This window comes from Thyridium curvatum (assembly GCF_004353045.1).
Source record: "Thyridium curvatum strain D216 chromosome Unknown NODE_115_length_90428_cov_77.477891, whole genome shotgun sequence".
Classification (NCBI taxonomy): Eukaryota; Fungi; Ascomycota; class Sordariomycetes; order Thyridiales; family Thyridiaceae; genus Thyridium; species Thyridium curvatum.
The window spans coordinates 49,074-68,379 of NW_022156870.1; the positions used below are offsets into that span (position 1 = coordinate 49,074).

The 19,306-nt window shown below is 55.8% G+C and overlaps 5 protein-coding genes across 5 annotated transcripts; 2 read left to right on the forward strand and 3 right to left on the reverse strand.

The window, feature by feature from the left end:
• Positions 1-384: 384 nt before the first annotated feature.
• Positions 385-3,357, forward strand: E0L32_011716 (uncharacterized protein; the record flags this gene model as incomplete). Its single annotated transcript, XM_031134476.1, has 5 exons — positions 385-410; positions 566-756; positions 819-1,935; positions 1,993-2,761; positions 2,821-3,357. 5 exons carry the CDS (start codon positions 385-387, stop codon positions 3,355-3,357), a joined length of 2,640 nt encoding a protein of 879 aa, XP_031000094.1.
• Positions 3,358-3,677: 320 nt separating this feature from the next.
• On the reverse strand, positions 3,678-6,730 carry E0L32_011717 (uncharacterized protein; the record flags this gene model as incomplete). Its single annotated transcript, XM_031134477.1, has 6 exons — positions 3,678-5,021; positions 5,114-5,299; positions 5,359-5,450; positions 5,509-5,623; positions 5,677-5,829; positions 5,885-6,730. The coding sequence occupies 6 exons, from the start codon at positions 6,728-6,730 to the stop codon at positions 3,678-3,680; spliced, it is 2,736 nt and encodes a 911-aa protein (XP_031000095.1).
• Positions 6,731-7,156: 426 nt separating this feature from the next.
• E0L32_011718 (uncharacterized protein) lies at positions 7,157-9,305 on the forward strand (the record flags this gene model as incomplete). The annotated part of the gene is made up of 3 exons (XM_031134478.1): positions 7,157-7,533; positions 7,605-7,911; positions 7,980-9,305. 3 exons carry the CDS (start codon positions 7,157-7,159, stop codon positions 9,303-9,305), a joined length of 2,010 nt encoding a protein of 669 aa, XP_031000096.1.
• Positions 9,306-9,950: 645 nt separating this feature from the next.
• E0L32_011719 (uncharacterized protein) lies at positions 9,951-12,347 on the reverse strand (the record flags this gene model as incomplete). The annotated part of the gene is made up of 1 exon (XM_031134479.1): positions 9,951-12,347. The coding sequence occupies one exon, from the start codon at positions 12,345-12,347 to the stop codon at positions 9,951-9,953; it is 2,397 nt and encodes a 798-aa protein (XP_031000097.1).
• A 3,095-nt stretch (positions 12,348-15,442) lies between these two features.
• On the reverse strand, positions 15,443-18,147 carry E0L32_011720 (uncharacterized protein; the record flags this gene model as incomplete). Its single annotated transcript, XM_031134480.1, has 6 exons — positions 15,443-15,864; positions 15,946-16,444; positions 16,496-16,760; positions 16,817-17,485; positions 17,656-17,861; positions 18,058-18,147. 6 exons carry the CDS (start codon positions 18,145-18,147, stop codon positions 15,443-15,445), a joined length of 2,151 nt encoding a protein of 716 aa, XP_031000098.1.
• Between the last annotated feature and the right edge of the window lie 1,159 nt (positions 18,148-19,306).

The window sequence follows — 19,306 nt, forward strand, 5'->3', positions numbered from 1 at the left end:
CACGTGATGGTCGCGTCAATTAGGCCATTTCTAGCGGGCTATTTGGAGAGGAAGCGACCCTCATTTACGCGGTCCACGTCCAGTTCCTGCTTTGCACGCGTCGAGCTGAGAGAGAGTTCGAGAGAAGGCGCCACCACCAACTGATTCATCGATTGCGTCTGTCTGCCTGCAAACAGCAATTGTTCAATGCAATTTGTTCCTCGTCCTCGCTCACTGCCCGCAGTCTCTGCCTTTACTTTCTCTTTTATTTCTCTCGTCTCTTTACAACAGCGCCTTTCCCAAGTGCCTCCTCCTCACCCATTGCCCAGACCACCAAGCGTGGCTTCCAAGCATTTCTGCAGACGAATTGCGACGAGCAGTATACCCCCCGGCCTGCTGCTCAGAATGGCTCCAAAACAGGCCACCTTGGGGTATGTCAAACCCAGGCAGATGACTTTGGGGCATGTGCAACCCCTCGATGATGTTATGTTTTTATTGGCACGATATCCCGTTTTCTTGTCGAGAAATGAATGGGTCGCATCTTCAGTTGCATATCCTGGTCCTCGTCAACTAACAAGTAGAACAGCAAGTTCTTTGGCCAGCCCAACGGCGCGAAACCGCCTCCACCCCAGCAGACCAAACTGTCTTTTGCTACCAAGACAGGGGGCACAGGCTCTTCACCAGCCCAAACCGATGCGCCTGCACCAGAGTCCTCCAGGGCAAGATCGCCCAGGAGGTCAGATGGAAGCTCCAAGGAGAATGTCACCCCAGAGAAAGGTAAGACGACCTTGTGCGTCGGCTTGGGCCGCGAGATGCATAATCACTAACACCTATCATAGCGGACTCGAAAAAGCGCGCTCGTCGGACGAGTCCAGTAAGGTCGAAATCGAGATCCAGGTCAAGATCGCCCAAGAGCAAAGCCGCTGTTGCAGGGTCTGGTGAAGAAGAGCCGCCTGTGAAACGAGCGCGCAGAGGCCGCCGGGTAGTCGATGAAGACGATGAAGAGATGGAGGATGCTCCTGTCAAGGCTGAGCCCACCGGAGCAAAATCGATAACCAAATCTCCTGCCGCGCTAGTCCAGAAGAAAAAGTCGCAAGTGAAGAAAGAGGAGGAAGAGGAGGACAAAGAGGAAGCTGCGATAGCGTCATCGTCTGAAGCAGAAGAAGAGATTGATGAGGAGGACGAGAAGCCCGAAGTCGCAGCCAAGGCGCGGAAAACGGTTCAGACATTCCTGAAGACAAGCAACAAGGACGCCTACCCAGACTGGAAGGCTGGTGAGCCTGTGCCTTATGCGGCACTCTGCAAAACATTCTCTCTTGTTGAGCTCACAACCAAGCGGCTGATAATTATGGAATATTGCTCGCTCTTCCTACGACAGGTCATGAGGCTGACGCCTGATGATCTTCTCTCCACCGTCAATCTTATGATCAACAAACTAGCACCAGACTATGCGGGCATTGAGCTCGGCATCGGCGAGTCGCTCATCATGAAAGCTATTGGCGAGACGACAGGTCGCAGCTTGGCTGTGATCAAACAAGACCAGAAGGAGATTGGTGATCTTGGCCTCGTTGCCGTGAAGTCGAGGTCAACACAGCCCACAATGTTTAAGCCCAGGCCTCTGACGGTGCGAGGCGTCCATAAGGGCCTCATGGGCATTGCTACGATCACTGGTAACGGTGCCCAAGGCAGAAAAGTTGATGCTATCAAGAAGCTCCTCTCGGCCGCTGACTCAAATTCCACTGGCAAGGTTGACATCACAAAGGACAAGGGAGGCCCCAGCGAGGCCAAGTACCTGGTACGCTTCCTCGAAGGCAAGCTCCGTCTGGGACTTGCCGAGAAGACAGTGCTTGTTTCGCTCGCCCAGGCCGTCATCGCCCATGAGGCACAGGTCAAGGGCGGGACTCCGAGCACCTGCGACGTGGAGAAGGCTGAGGCTATGCTGAAGACCGTTTACAGGTATGTAGATAACTTTCGGTTTGCACCCGCACACACCGGTATTAACTTTGATTACAGTGAGCTGCCGAGCTATGATATCATCATTCCGGCTATGCTGAAGCATGGTATCATGCACCTGAAGGAAAATTGTAACCTCCAGCCGGGCATTCCACTCAAACCTATGTTGGCGAAACCGACCAAGGCCATCACTGAGGTTTTGGACCGATTCGAAGACCAGACGTTCACGTGCGAGTACAAGTACGATGGTGAGCGAGCGCAGATTCATTATGTCGCAAAGGACGCGAATGAGGAACTCAGCCAGGCTCTCCCTGACTCGAACAAGGAGGCTGCCAAGGGGGTTGCAGCTATCTTCTCGAGAAATTCCGAAGACTTGTCTAAGAAATACCCCGACATCCTTGCCAAGCTTCACACTTGGGTCAAAGACGACACGAAGAGTTTTGTTCTCGACTGTGAGACTGTTGCATGGGATGTGACAGAGAAGAAGGTGCTGCCATTCCAGCAGCTCATGACCAGAAAGAAGAAGGATGTCAAGATTGAAGATGTCAAGGTCAAGGTCTGTGTGTTTGCCTTTGACTTGCTCTATCTCAATGGCGAAGCCATCGTCGAGAAGCCGCTTCGAGAACGTCGCGAGCTACTCATGCAATCCTTCACACCAACACTGGGTGAATTCGCATTTGCAACTCACATGGACGGCCAAGAACTTGAGGAGATCCAGACATTCCTTGACGAGAGTGTCAAGGCTTCTTGCGAAGGATTAATGGTCAAGATGCTTGACGGTGCGGAGAGTGGGTATGAACCCAGTAAGAGGAGCCGAAACTGGTTGAAGGTTTGTCGACATTTTTGCCTTGGCTACGAGCTACCTAGACTAATCCGACTCGTGCACAGATCAAGAAGGATTACCTCTCGGGCGTGGGTGACTCTCTCGACCTCGTCGTGCTCGGAGCGTATTATGGCAAGGGCAAGCGTACCTCAGTGTACGGTGCCTTCCTCTTGGCTTGCTACAACCCTAATTCGGACACGTATGAGACGGTTTGCAACATCGGTACAGGTTTCTCCGAGGCAGTCCTCGAGGAACTTCATTCGCAGCTGAGCGAGATCGTCATTGACCGTCCCAAGCCCTTCTATTCGCATAGCTCTGGAGGCCAGCACCAGCCTGACGTCTGGTTCGAGCCCCGTTATGTCTGGGAAGTCAGGACAGCCGACCTGACGCTGAGTCCGCGCTACAAGGCCGGCTGCAAGGAGGGTGTGGACCCAGGCGGCGAGAAGGGCATCAGCCTCCGATTCCCTCGTTTCATCAAGATCCGTGATGACAAGAAGCCTGACGAAGCAACAAGCAGCCGTCAGGTCGCAGAGATGTACCGCAAGCAGGAGAGCGTGACCAAGAGCAAGGGTCCTGCAGTCGATGACGATTTCGAGTATTGAGAGCGGACGTTGGCGTTCTGCTGCGAGAGAGGATGAGGGCAACTAGGGCTGGAGGTCATTTGCTTGTGGCGGACGGGATGTGCATTATTTGGTCGGGGTGAGCAATACCCTTGCGTTGATCAGTAACAACATGTGACTGAAAAGAAACTCGGTTCTCGAAGCGTTTTCTCTTGCCGGGTCCATTACGTGAACTCATGCACCTGATATTGACCCGGTACCATCTGACTAGCTATGTATCTCATGATGAAGAACACCAAGAGGTTTTCAAGATCCTCTAGGTCAAGCGTTCTCCTGCCTTTATCGTACCTGTGCCCCTCCTCTTACAGAATCGAGCCTCGCTGTTCCGCTGGACTGAGAGGCACATTCGCGCTATCGCTGGTGTGCAAGAGCCCGTGGTCCTCGGCATCCCCATCCAAGTCTTGGTGCAATCCTGCCGTTGCAGCAAAACCCCTTGCATCTCCGCGCGAGGCCCCCGCTCCGCTGACGCCGCTCGTCCGCCGCGTCTCCTCGGCGCCGTTGAGCACGTACGACACGTCCTTCTTGGTCAGCAGGCCCTGCAGGGCGCCGCGGTCGCTGAAGAGGACGTAGCGCAGGCCGAGCTTCTGGAAGTAGGAGACGACGAAGTGCAGGCGGGAGCGGGCCGGCAGGGTCAGGGGCGTCTGGTCCATCCAGGGCCGCAGGTCGAGCGTGGCGCGCGGGTCGGCCATGGGCTGGTGCGAGAAGAAGACCTCGGTGTCGGGGCCCAGGGACCGCGGCGGCTGCGTCGACGAGTGCAGGTTGTAGGCCAGCTCGGCGCGCGAGATGTAGCCGAGCAGCACGGCGTCGCGCGGGTCCGAGACGACGGGGAAGCCCCGGTAGGGGTGGGCGTCGAGGATGGCCTGCAGCGAGGCGATGGTGTGGCCCGTGGCGGTGAGGACGACGAGGTCCTCGATGCGCGTCATGATCTGCGAGGCGGGCACGTCTGGGGCGTTGGTCTCTTCGGAGTTGTTGAGGAAGGGGTACTCGTTGACGTTGATCCAGGCCTCGTAGATGCCCTTGCGGGAGAAGGCGTCGCCGACCCACTTGGCTATCATGACGGCGATCATGATGGGGAGGACGTAGGTCAGGGCGCCCGTAAGCTCGAACATGATGACTACGATGGAGACGGTCATGCGCGTGACGCCGGCCAGCGTCGCGGCGGCGCCAATGATGGCGTATGTTCCGGGGATGATGCAGGGTATGTCCGGTTCGCATGTGCCGAAGGGGAAGGCCCCGCCGCTGTTGCGATGCCAGATCTCGAGGACGATACCGACGGCTCGGCCGAAGAGCGCTCCGATTGCTATCGAGGGAAGGATGATGCCAGCAGGAAGCTGCAGACCGAAGGTGATGGCAGCAAGGAAGAAACCCAGGATCGAAGCAAAGATCAGCAGCAGTATGGTACCGGCTGATGCGGCACCGGTCTTGCAAAGTCCAAACTGGTCGTCGATGAGCTGGGAGCACTCGGAGAAGAGATTGGACACCAGTTCTGAAGTCTGCGCTCTCATGTAGAGGTTTGGATAGTTGGCTAGGGCGGTCAGAAGTGCGACAATGGCCACTTGGGTCAGGGGCCCTGGCAACCAAGGCGTTGCTTTCTTCCACCGCGTAACAGCCATGTTGGCTTTGATGAAGAGTCCCCCATAAACTCCCTGGAGGGACGTGTCAGTATATTCTCGGGAATGAGAACGAGAACGAGAACGAGGGAGGGCTGCTGATGAGGTGAGAGAGCGCAGCGACTTACCCCTAGTATGCCTAGCAGCACGAAAGGGACCAACTCAAAGCCGTGCCAACCCACGCTGTATGTCACCTGGTATAGGACAAGCTTGCCTGATCTATACGGGTCAAAAGCTTGTAGTGTGACTGCAGCCGTCATGGCGCAGACGAAGCTTTGCCACATAGTCTTGTCAGGGAAATAGTAGGAGAGTTGCTGCATCAGGTCAACATGGAAACTTGTCAGAGTAGTAGCAGGGGTTGATAAGTGCCTACCTCCAGACTGAAAAGGACGCCTCCGATGGGTGCGCCAAATGCCACAGAGATGCCGGACGACGCAGCGGCTGAGAGGACCTCTCTTTTCCGAGCTGGTGTGCGTTAGAGCACTGAAAGTGAGACAAAAAAAAAAGAGACTGAACAACTCACCCTCGTTGTCGTTGACGGTAGGAAACAACTTTGTCAACACATATGCGCAGCAACACGCAACATGCACCAAAGGGCCCTCCTTGCCCAGCCACATGCCTGATCCCACTGACAGACACTGCTTTCCATCAGCATTATATCGATCTTGGAAAACGGCATAGCTCTTCTTACCAGACCCAGTGATTTCGTTATGAGCGTCCATAGGCCAAGGAACCTTCTAATGACAAACCCGCCGAGCACTGTCTTGATCTCGGGGATACCGCTATGCTTGGCATAGAATGCATACTCCTTGACCAGCAGCGCTGAGCATAGAGCAAGAGTAACCTACTTGAGGGTCAGAGGTAGCATCATTGGCAGTGGCCTTGTAAGGGAGACTTACCGCAAAAAGGAGGAAGAAAAAATATTCTACAAACCACTTTCCGCCAGCAGAAGTGACACCAACCGCCGCAGCCCACGGCTTCCAGCCCAGACATTTGGCACCCTCGTCATACCCATAGCAGCAGAAGTCCCGATTGAGATAGAAAGCTCCGCCGTCAGGTCCGGACTGACAGAAGCCCGTCTTGAGGTCTCCAAGCCAGTTGGTAGTGATATCTATGGCGGCAGCCAAGGCACCGACTGCAAGGCCGGTCAAAACGAGGATTACCCAGATCTGACTAGAATCCAGGAGCTGGCGCACGTATCCAACCAAGCCTGTCGCACTCGAATATAGCACCCGTAGCCTTTGTCTCTCCTTTGTGTATTCGAAGATCCAGTCGATGGCTGTGAGGTCCTCGTACCCGACACGCCGGCCGGGGCCCTCCACGTACCAGTCCAGCGGCATGCCATCCTTTGACCCCGGGTTGAGGTCAGGATGGAGCCCGCGTCTCCTTGGCGACTGTGTCCCTTCCAGCGGCCCGTCCGATGCCCCCTGGCTCCTCGCGGGTGAAGAATAGCCATTGCGACTTGGGTCGGGGCGCGAGCCCGTGAGCGACGAGAGGAAACGTGCCGGTTGCGAGAAGGCGCTCTGCTTCTGTTTCCGTTTGAAGGACATGGGCTCGTTCAGGTCGTCCGCGAGAGGGTCGCCGCCAAAGATGTCGTCGTCTGCATCGTTGGGTTCCCCGAGGAGATCTATTGAGTCGCGCTCGTCGTGGTCGTAGGAGCTGGGGGCATGGCTGCTTGGGGTCCAGGCTGTCGAGGAGGATGCCGAGCTGGACGCCCCCTGCGGCATGCCATGCGTCCTGTCCATGTTGTGCGCAAATCACCAGAGTCGCATTGCCTTCTCTTTCGCCTCGTCCATTGACCAGTCAATCAAGTTGTCCCGGTGCCTGTTGGTTGCGAGCTTTGCCTGTACTCTGTCTGGTGCGACACACAGCTTGACTCGACTCGGGGCGTTGATAGGTGTTTCTTATCAGCCAGCGTAGGCACTAATTAATGTTTTGTCACACTGTCTCATACACTGACGCCTATTCCAACCTCACTAGAGATGACGTCTGCTGATTCGCCCACACGTTACAGTCCCCACTCACTTAGAAGAGAGGAACTCACTGATCGAAGATTTGCGACATCACATAGTGAAAGCATCACTTACGACAACTCATCTCACAAATACTACCGGACAGAAGAGTCTCACCTACTACCTAGGTAGTATTCAAGATCACGTTATTATCTCGGCATGGAACCAGAGGCTTCCGAAGCCACTGGCAATTCAGACATTTCAATCGAGAAGATTCAGGGATTGCTCAAGACGAAAAATGATACCTCAAGATTCGTCGGACTGGCCCTGCTCAAGTCTGTGCTGGACAACTCAAAGGAGCTGAGAGAGGACGAGGCAGCGTTATCTGAGCTCTGGGGCTGCATATCACCAAAGTTTCTAGATCGGCTACTGCGGACGGGCTCAGCTCCCAGCCATTCTCAGAAGGATGCCAAGGATATGCTGGACTTGGCCGTTGCTGTCGTACACACCTTTACTATTCTCCTCCCGGAGAGTAAAAGATCGGAACAGAAACTAGTCGGCAGGATTCCCTTGCTAGTTGCTTCTCTAGTTGACAGGTGGGTATGGCCAGGCCGGCTTTACTGCCTCAAGCCCCGGTCTCTTGATCCTCTGCTAACATGGAAGACAGCTCGGCTGAAACAACTGATTTAATCCTGCAAACAATCACTACTCTTGTAAGCCAGCCCGAAGGGGCGGCTGTCCTGAATAAAATAGATGATCTCAGCCCCCTCACGGAAATTGCTCCGTCCCACAAGTTGGCATTGGACATCCTGTCCTTCTCATGGCTCAACGCCATGGCCAACGGTGAGGATATGGCTGGGATGCGCTCCAAGATCGACCAAACGATCCAGTCTTTGGTTGCAACTTTCAAAGGAACCGACGGCGTTACCCTGTTAGAGTTCCTTGCCCAGGTCCTGAGTGATCTGGACTCCCAGGTAAGCCTCACCCATGATCATCGGGTGAGTGTATCTGTCTTGTAAGCTAATCTAATCGCATATCCCAGCTCATACCGCAAAATCCCAAATGGCTCGCGCAGGTTGTCGCATTCATCCGTAGCCTCGTCATCAGCCGGCCAACACCGGCCGGGCGAGCAGCCTACACCAACCTCGCCGCCGCCCTCCTGCAGCTCTACCCCATCGCCGCCCCAACTCTCCTCTTCTCAGACAGCAGCCGCACCTCTGCGCCCAGGTCACCAGACGCCAAGCCATTCTCGTATCTCCTCGTGAACCTCATGCTTATCGACCTGCGGTCATCCCTGCCCTCGCTGTTGGAGAAGCTCAACAGCCCAGAATACCCTTCCACCTCCCGCCGCCTGGCCTCCGCATTCGACACGCTGTCCGCCTTCATCGGCTACCTCGTCCGCGCCGCAACCATCGACGATGGCGACTCCTCCTCCTCTTCCGCACTCAGCGGCATGCCGCCCCCAGACCTGCTCCTCAAGCTCCGCAAGTCCATCTCCGAGACCATCTCCCTGACCATAGAGCACCTCCGCGACCGGTACGACGCCGCCGTCGCCGGTGCCCCGGGCCTGCACCCGTCGGCCCGCGCCGGCGGTGCCGGCGCCAGCCCGTCCCTGACGTGGGACTCCAAGACCACGCCCTCCTCCGCCGCAGCCGACCCCTTCGTCCTCTCCGCCGTCCGCGCCACCGCCCTCTGGCTCCGCGAGGACGACAACGACACCCTCCGCCGCGAGGCCGCCGGCGGCCTGACCGACATGCTCCTCGACCTCTACCGCGCGAGCTGCCGCGCGACCCCGCCGCCGGCCCTCGACTTCCGCCGCCCCGCCCTCGTCGCGCTCGAGGGCATGACCGCCGCCCCGGGTGCCGAGGACGACGACCCGGACGACGGGGGCGTCGCGGCCCTGCTCGGCCACGACGGCTGGTCCGTCCTCACGCGCGACATGCTGTCCATCCTCGAGGACGCTCCTACCGTCGCTGCCGCGGCCGCCGCCGAGGGTGAGGCCGCGCGCGGCATCGAGATCGTGCGGGTGCTCATGCCCATCGTCGAGGCCGAGCAGCCCGGCACGCGCGAGGAGTGGATGGACCTCGTGACGCTGGTGGCGGGCTGGCACGTCCCCGACGACGTGGCGGGCGCCGGCAGCAGTCACGGCCAGCCCACGGTTCTGCTCGACTTCTACGTGGCGGTGCTGCAACTCGTGACGGCCCTGCTGGTCCGCGCACACGAGGGCATGAGGAGGAGATACGTCCAGTCCATCAGCGCGGTCCTCGGCATTGCGGCTCAGCTCAGGGCCAGGGTTGATGCCGTTGGAGAGCGAGGTCTTTCCGAGTCGCTAGAGGATGTGCTTGTCACTCTAGACCCTTTACGATGAGCAAAAGATAGGCCTGTCTGTGCATACAAACGCCGGTGGCAGGATCAAGTTTGGAGGAATGTGATGAAAAAGGTACACACAATGATCGTGTATATTTGGGGGAGTGCTACTAATTCTCGATACCCACGCTCCGTATAGACATACATGCAAATAGATTCCATGTCGTGCTTCGAATTGTCCATCCAAAATATGGCCCTTTCCACCACATCCTGTGATACTCATTTTTCCCCTTTCATTTCCAACTCTTGTACCGCATCTCTGCCCACAGTCTCCTCGTCTCTCGCATCACCACGTCCTTCAAGATCCGCTCCGGGGCCACCCCTATAGGTAGCAGACCGGTCAAGTTGCAGTGCGGCTCCATGCTTCTCAATGAACACCATCGTAACCCGGCTGTCGTGTCCTGGCGGGACAAATGGTCCAGAGCAAAAACAAAGCTCTTTGCGAAAAGGTGTGATAAAAAAAAGTTGAAGCAGATACATAGAAAGCTCTGATTATTATATCAAAATGCAAGGATAGACAGCGGATCCAAAAAAGAGAAAAAGCCAGACGGACCGACCAACCAGGATTATGTAGAATTAATCGAGTTTGTGTGTTCTTTGTCGGTTCCGAGCACATCAAGCCATATATATTTTTTGTGTTTTTTTTTTAATTCGCAACCTCTTCCTCGACCCAGCCATTGAGGCCGCCTTGGATCGCAAGTCCGAAGCCGTTACCCATGCCGCCAAAGCTCGACTGGTATTGATGGCCGCGACGCTCGCCGTCATTGTTGGCCGGGTTGCCGGGGATGTTGTTGGGGCTGGTACCACCGTTCTCGAAGCCGGGGGCCAGAACAGGTAGACTCACCGCTCGGTTGTGTGAGCCTCTTGGATTACCTGGAGCCAAAAGCCCTCCGATAGTGGTAGAGCCCGAAGAAGGAGGGCCGTTCGTCACATAGCCATTGGAGATGCTGGCGGACTGCTGGTGTCCCGAGATCGGACCCTGAGGAACCTCGAGGGTGATGTCATTGGGCGACGAGGCCGCGGTACCAAACAGAGCTTGCTGTTGGACAACAAGAGCTTGCTGCTGATGCTGTTGCTGCTGCTGGGCCTGTTGGGAGACATGGTTCAGGTACATTGTCAGAGGGTTGCTGTTTGCGTTGAAGCTGCCCTGGCTGGGCGCAGTCGCGTTGGTTGGCGAGCCCCCGTTTTGCGAAGAACCGTTTGGTGGAGGCGATGGGACCTCGCCGCGAGGTGACTGCTGAGACTGTTGGAGCTGACGAGGCGGGTTCCCGCAGCGGTCCTTGCCAAAGTTGACCTTGAACTTCTTGTACTCATCCTTGCTGCGGATGGCCTCGATAGCCTTGATAGCATTGGCGATGTTGGTAAAATTCACGAAGGCGCAGCTCTTCTCGCGCAGCGTGTTGACCAGCTCAATCTCGCCGAACTCGGAGAAGTCTTGCCTGAGCCTCTCCTCGGTCCACGTCTCATCCAGGTTTCCGATATAAACATTTCGGGAGGCTCCGCCGCTGACAGCGAGGGCGATCGCGGGAGGCAGAGCACCGGAGTGCTTTCCCCAGCCAATCTTGAGCCGCCTGTTGTGGATCATGAGACCCTGGAGGTTGCTCAGAGCGTAGAAGGAAGCTGCCGCAGTCGGATCGATGAAAGTGACAAAGCAGATGTGCTTGTCGGGAATGTATCGGATGTGATGCAGGAGGCCACCACGGACGACATTGCAAATTTCCTCGATTGTGGTCTCGGGATGGATGTTGCCCAGGTAGATGGTCCGGTTGCCCAAGTTGTTGATGCCACCCGCGGTCGTGGCAACTGCAGCGGCCGCGACGGACTGCTGGGCGAGGGCATTGGAAATGAGATCGCGATCCGCACCGGTCAGCATATGGGCATATCCCGGAGCAATACCAAGATATTGTGCTGCATTCTGCTGCTGCGTCTTGGAAACATAGGCACATCGGTCCTTGCCGTAGTAGACGCGACGAGGCGTCTGCCACTTGGCCTCCTGGGGCAGCTGAGAGACAGCCTTGATGGCGTTGGCGATCGACAAGAAATGAACAAAGGCAATGTTCTTCTCGCGAACAATCTTGACCGTGTCAATGGCACCGAACTTGCCCAAATCCTCACGGAGCTCCTCGTCTGTAATATCTTCGGGCAGGTTGCCCAAATACACGTTGCGAGATGCGCCCGACTGCTGAACGGCAACAGCGACCGATGTCGGAACCTGCGACGGCTTGCCCCAGCCAATCTTGATATCCTGGCCTTTGATGCAGAGCTTTTTCAAGATGGCATCAGAGTGGAAATGAGTAGCGGAGCTGGCGTCCAAGAAGGAGATGAAGGCGCAGTTCTTGTCGGGCAGCAGGCGCACCGACTCGATCTGGCCGCTGCGAACGTGACCAAGGATCTCTTCAGCCGATGTGTCTGGGGGGATGTTGCCCAGGTACACCGTGCGGCTAGTGCCGCTGACCATGCCTGGAGCACCCAGGGACACAGGCGAAGTTGGCTGCATCTGCATCTGCAGTTGGCCATTCAAGTTATTGTAGGCGCCCGTGGGCGACTGTGGCGAATAGAACTGGGGGGCACCGTAGGTCGAGGGCGACACGATGGCCTGGTAGGCCTGAGGAGACATGTTCTGCTGGATGGGGCTCTGCATGCCGCTCTGCTGTTGCGGGTTGTTCTGCTGCTGGCCCTGCTGATAGCCGAGCTGACCCTGGAATTGCGAGTTCGCGAAGGCCGCAGGAGTGCCAGGCTGGAAAGGACTGCCGAGGAGTAGCTGGGAGGGAAGCAGAGGGGTGAACTGCATGTCGAAGGCTGTGCCTGGGCTGGTCATGTCTGCAGCATTCGAGGGCGGGGCTTGCTGGGACAGCGGCTGCGTGTTGATCGAAGGGATATTTCCGCGGCGAGGGTGTCTGTCAGCGAAGCCAGAGACGTTCGAGGTGAAGGCGCCGTGGGAGAAGCCAGTGTCGCTGTTGGAGGGCTTGGAGGCATGGCCCGGATAGCGGCCGACGGGACCGGCGTTTGGACCAGACTGACCGGCGCCCGAAAGATCTTGCATCCCGAGTAGATGCGGAGGGACAAGGTTGTCCCTTGCGACGTGAGATAGGACAGCCGTTTTGACAGATTAAACGTGCCCCTGAGCAGGCACGGGAGCGTTAAGCGAGAAGACGCGTTGGAATGTATGGGTACTTAGGATCAAGCACTGGCGGGTATCTCAAGAAAATATGCCTTTCCAAGAAGTGAAGGTTGGTTTCTCGACTGTTGCGGCCAAGAATACACTAGGTATTGGCGCAGGGAGTCAGAGGTCGAGACTCGATCTTGGCAGAGACAGACTGTGTGGCTGCTATCTGAACCTTGGGGAAACCGGCCGTATTGTTCGATGTGATCAATATGTATCGGTTGCGGATTTTCTTTGGTCTGGCAAGAGAACAAAGAACCCAAAATCGGCAACTTGAAGGGTGGATGCAACTAGAGCTCCAGCACGGGTCGAGAACGCGAGAATGCGGTCCGGGTCGTCCACACGCGGTCGGTCTCGACTGTATGAGAGAGCTGCTGGGCAAGCTGGCCTTGGCTATTAAGAATTGTATATTCTGGGCAAAGAATGTGGGCTGAAAGAAGCTTGTATTGCTGAAAGGCGCGAGAATAGGGGCGTGTCGAAGAAGTACGAGCTTTTGCAGGGTAGTAGTTTAAACAAGTCCAAGAAGAGAAAGGCTCGAGAGAGAGCGGTATGGAGGTTGAAAGAGAGAGTGTGATAGAAAGGCGAGCGAGCGAGCGAAAAGAAGAAAAGGAGGAGAGAGTGTGTGTCTGCGAGAGAAAGCGAGAGACAAGGTAGGAGTATCTCCTGGTAAAAGGAAGATTAGGAGGGATCGGGGTAGCGAGGCGGAGGAGGAGGCAAAGGAGAGGAGACGAGAGGATGGAGGAGAAAAAGGATAAAGAGGGTTAGGTAGATAGGTAGGGTAGTTTGGGAAGGGGACCAAACGAGCGGACAGGGGGGGAGGTTCCCTTCCTGAAGGTTGTAGATTGCCAAAAGGGGACGATGTTGAATTGGCGCCGCTAAGTTTAATGAGCTACAGCCAGGGATCAGAAGAGTAGCAGGCAAGAGCGAGGCAGGGAAGGGAGGTAACTACTTGTAGGTAGAGCTTGAGGCATTCGACGGATCAAGTCACTATTTTACCTACCTACCTAAGGTACCTGCTTTGACACACACTCTCTCTGTCTCTCTCTCTCTCTCTCTCTCTCTGTCTCTCTCTCTCTCTTCCCCCCCAATCCGCCTCTCTCCTTTTTCAGGTCTTTCTTCAACTTCCCACGTTACCTCCAGCTCGCAGTCCACTCCCCTTCGAGGCACCATTCTTGTTGCAAACTCGTGGCGCATCAGCCCCGTGTAGCCTAGCCTGGTCAGGACTAGGGACGGACGGTCTCAATGGCGATGGTGGTACCTGCTGCTGCCACGCGCCCCGTATCAGGGCCCGCCCATGTGCCCACCCGACAGCCCACCCGCCTCCAAGAGCGACGCTACTGCACAGGAACTATTGTATCAAAGCAGCAGCCCTGGAGCCCTGGAGCTCTTTGGCGGCTCTCCTGGTGTCCATCCAGGCAAACCATGGCTCTCTGTCGCCCTGTAGCTAGAAGATCTACCGAGTACTTGTTTGAGGTGCGCTTGTACAGCATTGTCGCCGCCTCCCGCCTCCCGTTATTTCACCAAGCTGTGGATTCGTTTGTCGATTGCAGCGGTCGGTCGAGATGCAGGTACAAGTACAGGCACAACCCGCATCCTTCGAGTGATGGATGGGTCTCGGCACAGATACCCGCTTAATAAATGCTGCACTGCCAAATGCGTTAACGGGTAGCGTCAGGTACCGACCAAGAAAGGGCCATCTCGATTCCCCAGGTGCTTGTGAGGTACCTACTCCGTACACAAGGTGCTTGTACCAAACCTTTTACTCCGAACTCAACTTTAACAACAAGGTAAAGTACTGGAGGCGGGAATGGATCATCACCGCCAAAAAAAAACACTTGCAGTTGGCTCCTGGGCTCCTGGGCAAGACAAGGCATTCTTTTCAAAGGGCCGTGATGTGGTTTCGGATTGACCCTTTTACGGAGGTGTGATGGGTACCTCTACTTGTAGTTGAGTTAGTCCTTGCAACCCTCGTACCTTTTCTTTTTAAAAAAGCTGGTTAAAGTTTTCGCCCTCTTGTCAGGTACATAAATTCGACATCTCGGATCATTGTCTATCAGGTCACGGTGTCGGCAGGGGCCCTGGTCGAAATGAAAAATACCTGGCACGGGGGAGAAAACTTTTACCTGCAACCTCCGTATTCAAGGAGACATGAGGAGACTGGACAGACAATGCATGCATCTGCAAATCCAAAGCCTTCTCTTTGCCCTGGATGCCAAAAAAAGGTCCAGACTCCATCGCCATGGAACCCTGGGATGAGGTCGCATGCCTTCCCGGGGTGCTGGACTGGCAGTGACTGGGTAAGGGGTCAACAGGGATCCAGTATGCAGGTTTGGACAATCAGGGGGTCGCAACAGACGCGCCTACAGACAGATTCGCTTAGCTTCAGGGGGGGGGGGGGGGCTTTTGTCTCTGGTGGTGACACTCGCATTGTCGTCGGTCCCGTCCAAAATGCTCGATCGAGGCTCGAGACGGTTGGCTCACACGGGCAAGAAAGCAGGCCGTCATGGCCCGCTGCTGCACGGGAGAGTTTCTTATGATCTCCAACAGAATATTAAAAGCGGGACACAGTGAGGGCCTGACTGGCTGGGCGTAGACAGGAAGATGTTCACAATTGTTCCAGACGGCAAAAGTCAAAGCTAGAGTGTTCACCATTCTTGAATCTTGACCAAGGGGTGACGCTTTTTTTTTCGTTTCTCTGTTTTCCTATCGCTCTTTTTGTCTCAAGATTATAAATTGAAGCTGATCCCTATGATATAATTCCGCTCAAACAAATCCACATCGAGCTCGCCGGCCTCCAATCTGTCAAGACTTGATATATCCTTCCAAACTTTGTTGTTGTACAGCGCTGCCAATTTTGCTCGACTGCAGTGACGGTCTTCCTCTAACAAGACCAGGCGCCAGACTCCCCTATATAATTATAAACCCCCCCCCAATTCCCATAGTCCTCCGCTATAAACATGGAGCCGGATGCCAATCTAGTATCTCAACATGTTTGCAAGAATCGTAAACTTCTCGAGCTCAACGTCGGATCCGTTCGGCAGCTTCTCCCCCTTGGGCACTGCTGCGATGATCTGCACCTGGATGGTGTTGACGCCCGGAACCAGCTGGCCCTCGAACAGCTGCGCGCCAGGCTCGATCGGGTCGTTGGGCACCGGGATCCCGCGTGGTAGGACGATGCCGTTAACAATCACATACAACTTGTACGCGCGGTTCTGCTCCAGGGACCCGGCAATCGTGGGAATGATCTGCATCTTCCAGTGGTTAGGTGGCACATTCACAGTCAGAGACTGTTGGGCTTCCTTGGGATGAGCAGGGATCTGGAGGTGGAATCTCCGTTCCACAGGGATGCTGGGGTTGGTTCTCAAGACGAGGTTGGTGATCAAGGCATCTGCAACACCTAATGATGCTGTTAGGAACTAGACACAAGACGAGGATGCCCATGCAGCCTGTCTGCAGGAAAGAAATCCTGTTGACGTACCTTTTCCTGGAAGGCGGAATTTAGTATCGTAAGCCGGCCCGAGATTGACCGGCACAGGAGGATGTCCATTCGGTGTCGGGGCTCCTGGAGCTGCTTGGCTAGCCGGAGCCTGGCCGTTCGGAGTTTGCGCTACACCATTGACTGCTGGTGATTGCCTTGAATCTTCGGGTTTCATTGCCACTGAAGGACTCGGTGACGCTCCCGTGATCGAGACGCTGCGAGCCTTGTCGTGCCCCGATGGAGGCACGGTCCCTTGACCGACAGAAGGGGCGCGGACACCATTGGCACCTGCTTCTGAAGCAACTGACCCACTGCCCGTGGCGGGGGCCGGAGACTCGGCAGAGCTTCCCCGGGTGTTCGCAACATGGATCGTGATTCTCCTCGGCAGAGCTGCCGGCGGTGTGTCCTGGGCGCTGGTCGATGACTTGATCTTGATCTTGGGCTGAACAGGCTCGGGCACAACCGCCTTGGCCTCATTCAGCTGGTCATAGAAGTATTCCTGGGCTAATTAGCTTGGGTACTGGGAGCCGGAGGAGTCGAATTAGCTCACCTCAAGCTCCTTGGCCATGTTCGCGATCTCACTGCCATCTTCGTTGTAGTAATAGGCATTCTGCCACAAAAGGCTGGAAGCCTCTTCAAAAGCCGCCCACGTCTTGTAGTCTGACACACCACTCTTCTCGCCGCGGCCGTGAATGCCCTTGACCAGCTTCTGTAGCTTTCGCAAGGAGAGAGGCTCTTTGATGACCTGGTAGTAGTCCTTCAAGCTGCGGGGTGGTAGATTGAGGAAAGGCTCAAAGTACACGTATGTATCGTCCCTAACATAAATTAGCGCGTCAACTTATTAAAACAGGAAAGAGGCAAGAATACATACTCTTCGTCCGGCCTGCGGATCAGCTCTTCCACGATCTTCTCTTGGGCTTCTTGGAACGACAGGCCCTTGTACGGCACGTCTTCGTACTGATGGTCTGGCTTGACGTTGGCCCTGTCGGCGGCTCTCGGAGCTGGTGCGGCAGGTTTCTTGGGAGATCGCGCAGACTGGCGGCTGGCTCGTCTTCTCCTTGACGCGCCTCGCCCCACGTCTTCTTCGCTCTCTGCCTCTGCATCCTCCTCCTCCTCCGCCTCAGCAGCTTCCTCCTGTGCATCGTCCTCTTCAGCTTCGGCATCTTCTTCGGCGGCTTCGTCCTCGCCGTCAGCCTCGGCATCTGACTCTGCCTCGAGCTCTTCCGGAATTGGGGTGGGCACCGCGCTGTATCCCGATACCAGCTTATACGCCGGGTTGTTCTTGGTCATGAAATTACTCAGCGTCTTCCTCACGCGCTCGGCGTCATCGTACACCTCGGTCTTCTTGTCGTAGAAGTCTTTTGCGTTCTGGATCATACGCTTGACATAGCTCTCCAGTTCGGACAAGTTGGAGAACTCATGATCATTCAACTTGCGCTCGATGAGTTCCAACGAGATTGGCATGCGGATCTGCTTGTAATATTCCTTGTTCTCTTCCTTCGGCAGGAGCTTTTCGAAATATGTCGCGATGAGGCGGCCACTAATATCGCAAACAATGTCAGCATGAGTGGTGATGGAGCCAGCATGCCGTTGCGCACTCGCAAGCCGCCAGCCAGGTGAAGGAGTTGACGGCATGCAGTTCAATTGCAATGATCCAACAACTTGATTGTCGAGTATTGCATATTGGCGCATGGCTGTGGGAAGCCGTACCTCTTGTCAGTAGTCCGACGCATCTGCTCGAGGAAAGCGAATCCATATTGCGTTGTCGACTCCTTTGTCTCCCCTTTCAAGAGGTCAAAGTCCTGCGCGCAGAGGGGGTTGTCGTTAGCAAATCGGGTGACACGGGATCGCGGCAAGGGGCTCTCGAATGCGAAGTGTGTTGGAGGGAGAATTGGAGCAGATGCGGAGAGATTGACCTGGCGAGATGCTCGCGGTAGAGACGGACTGAGGGTCGGTGGTGGCCTTGCCCGCCGTGCCCGCCTCCGCATCAACCCTGCAGTGCCAGAAGCGCCGCGGCGCGAACGATAAAATCCCCCAAGCCTGCATCTAAACCAACCTCCAAACACAATCGCATTGCACAGCAGTATTTCGATCGCAAACAAAACAACTTACAGCAGAAGCCTTTCGACGCTTGGCGGCACGGTCGTCAGTCTCGGCGCCTCCTGGGGCAGTTGCGCCATTCGCTTTGCGCTTGTGGTCCATGTTGCGCGAATGGAAATCGATCGTTAAAGTTGGCGCAAGATGACCATGCACATAGGAGTATCGTGCGAGCTGTGCACGAGAGTCAATGCCGGTTGCGAACACAGGGGGGGAGCTTGGAGCTGTGGAGGTTCGACAGGACGCGTTGGTGATGGCTCGCTCTCCCCAGCTGGTGTTGCGTGCAGTTCACCTGTCGCAAAAAATGACACGAAAACCGACGCTGTGTGGCCCGTGCACGGCCACTCCTCCAGAATCGTAAAGCACGGTACCTTAGTTACCCAATTCTCTATGCGCTATGGAGGTCCTTTACTCGGTGCCTCACTGGCTACTTACGGGCTTAGTACCTACATAGCATATGGCCAACTCTAGGACAACTTGGACTGACAATAGAACCGAAAAAGGACTGCATTCATTTTGATTGCCAATAATTCTTTCTATTCAAGGTCTGGGTTATGCTGGAAATACAATGCATTGTGAATTTGGATCGGAGTCATGTGACAAGCAGTCCAGAGTCTCCGTCAATAGGAACCTTCTTGGAAGCCCTGGAGTTAGGTACCTAGGTAGGTAGTGAAGTACCTGGGACTGGTAGGCGGCAAAACCACCTCAGCACCGAGCCCCATCTCATAGACGCGCCCCAGGCGGCCCAGGCGCCACAGGGCATGCTGCGTCCCCGTGGCCGGGCCCCCTTGTGACTTCATTTTAGAGCCTCGCGTAAACTTTTAGACCGGCCTGGCTGGTCTGAGCTTTTGTTTACTTTGCCCACCACCGCTGCCCGCCTTTTCGCTCGCTCGGCTTTGCTATGCCCCTCATCAACCCTGGTTCGTCCCAGTCCGTTCTCGCCGACTGATCCATCTCTACAGTTCTACAATTTTCTCTCTGCGCCCTCTCTTTTTTGCATGTCTTCTTGAGTTCCGTGCTCGACTTCGATACAACCCGGGCTTCCTCCCGCTCTCCTCTCGTTTTCGCGTCCTCTACACAACCCGGCCACCTCCATCGATAGCGACTGGGCATCCCTGGCCTCGATATCCCCTCTCTTGTCGCGTTTGAGCCCTTATCATCCTGATCCGGAAATACTTCCTGCATCTCCACTGCTCGCGCGACCAGACCGTCTATTTCCACCCTTCGCCTCACAACCCTTCACTTCGCACAGCGACACGGTACT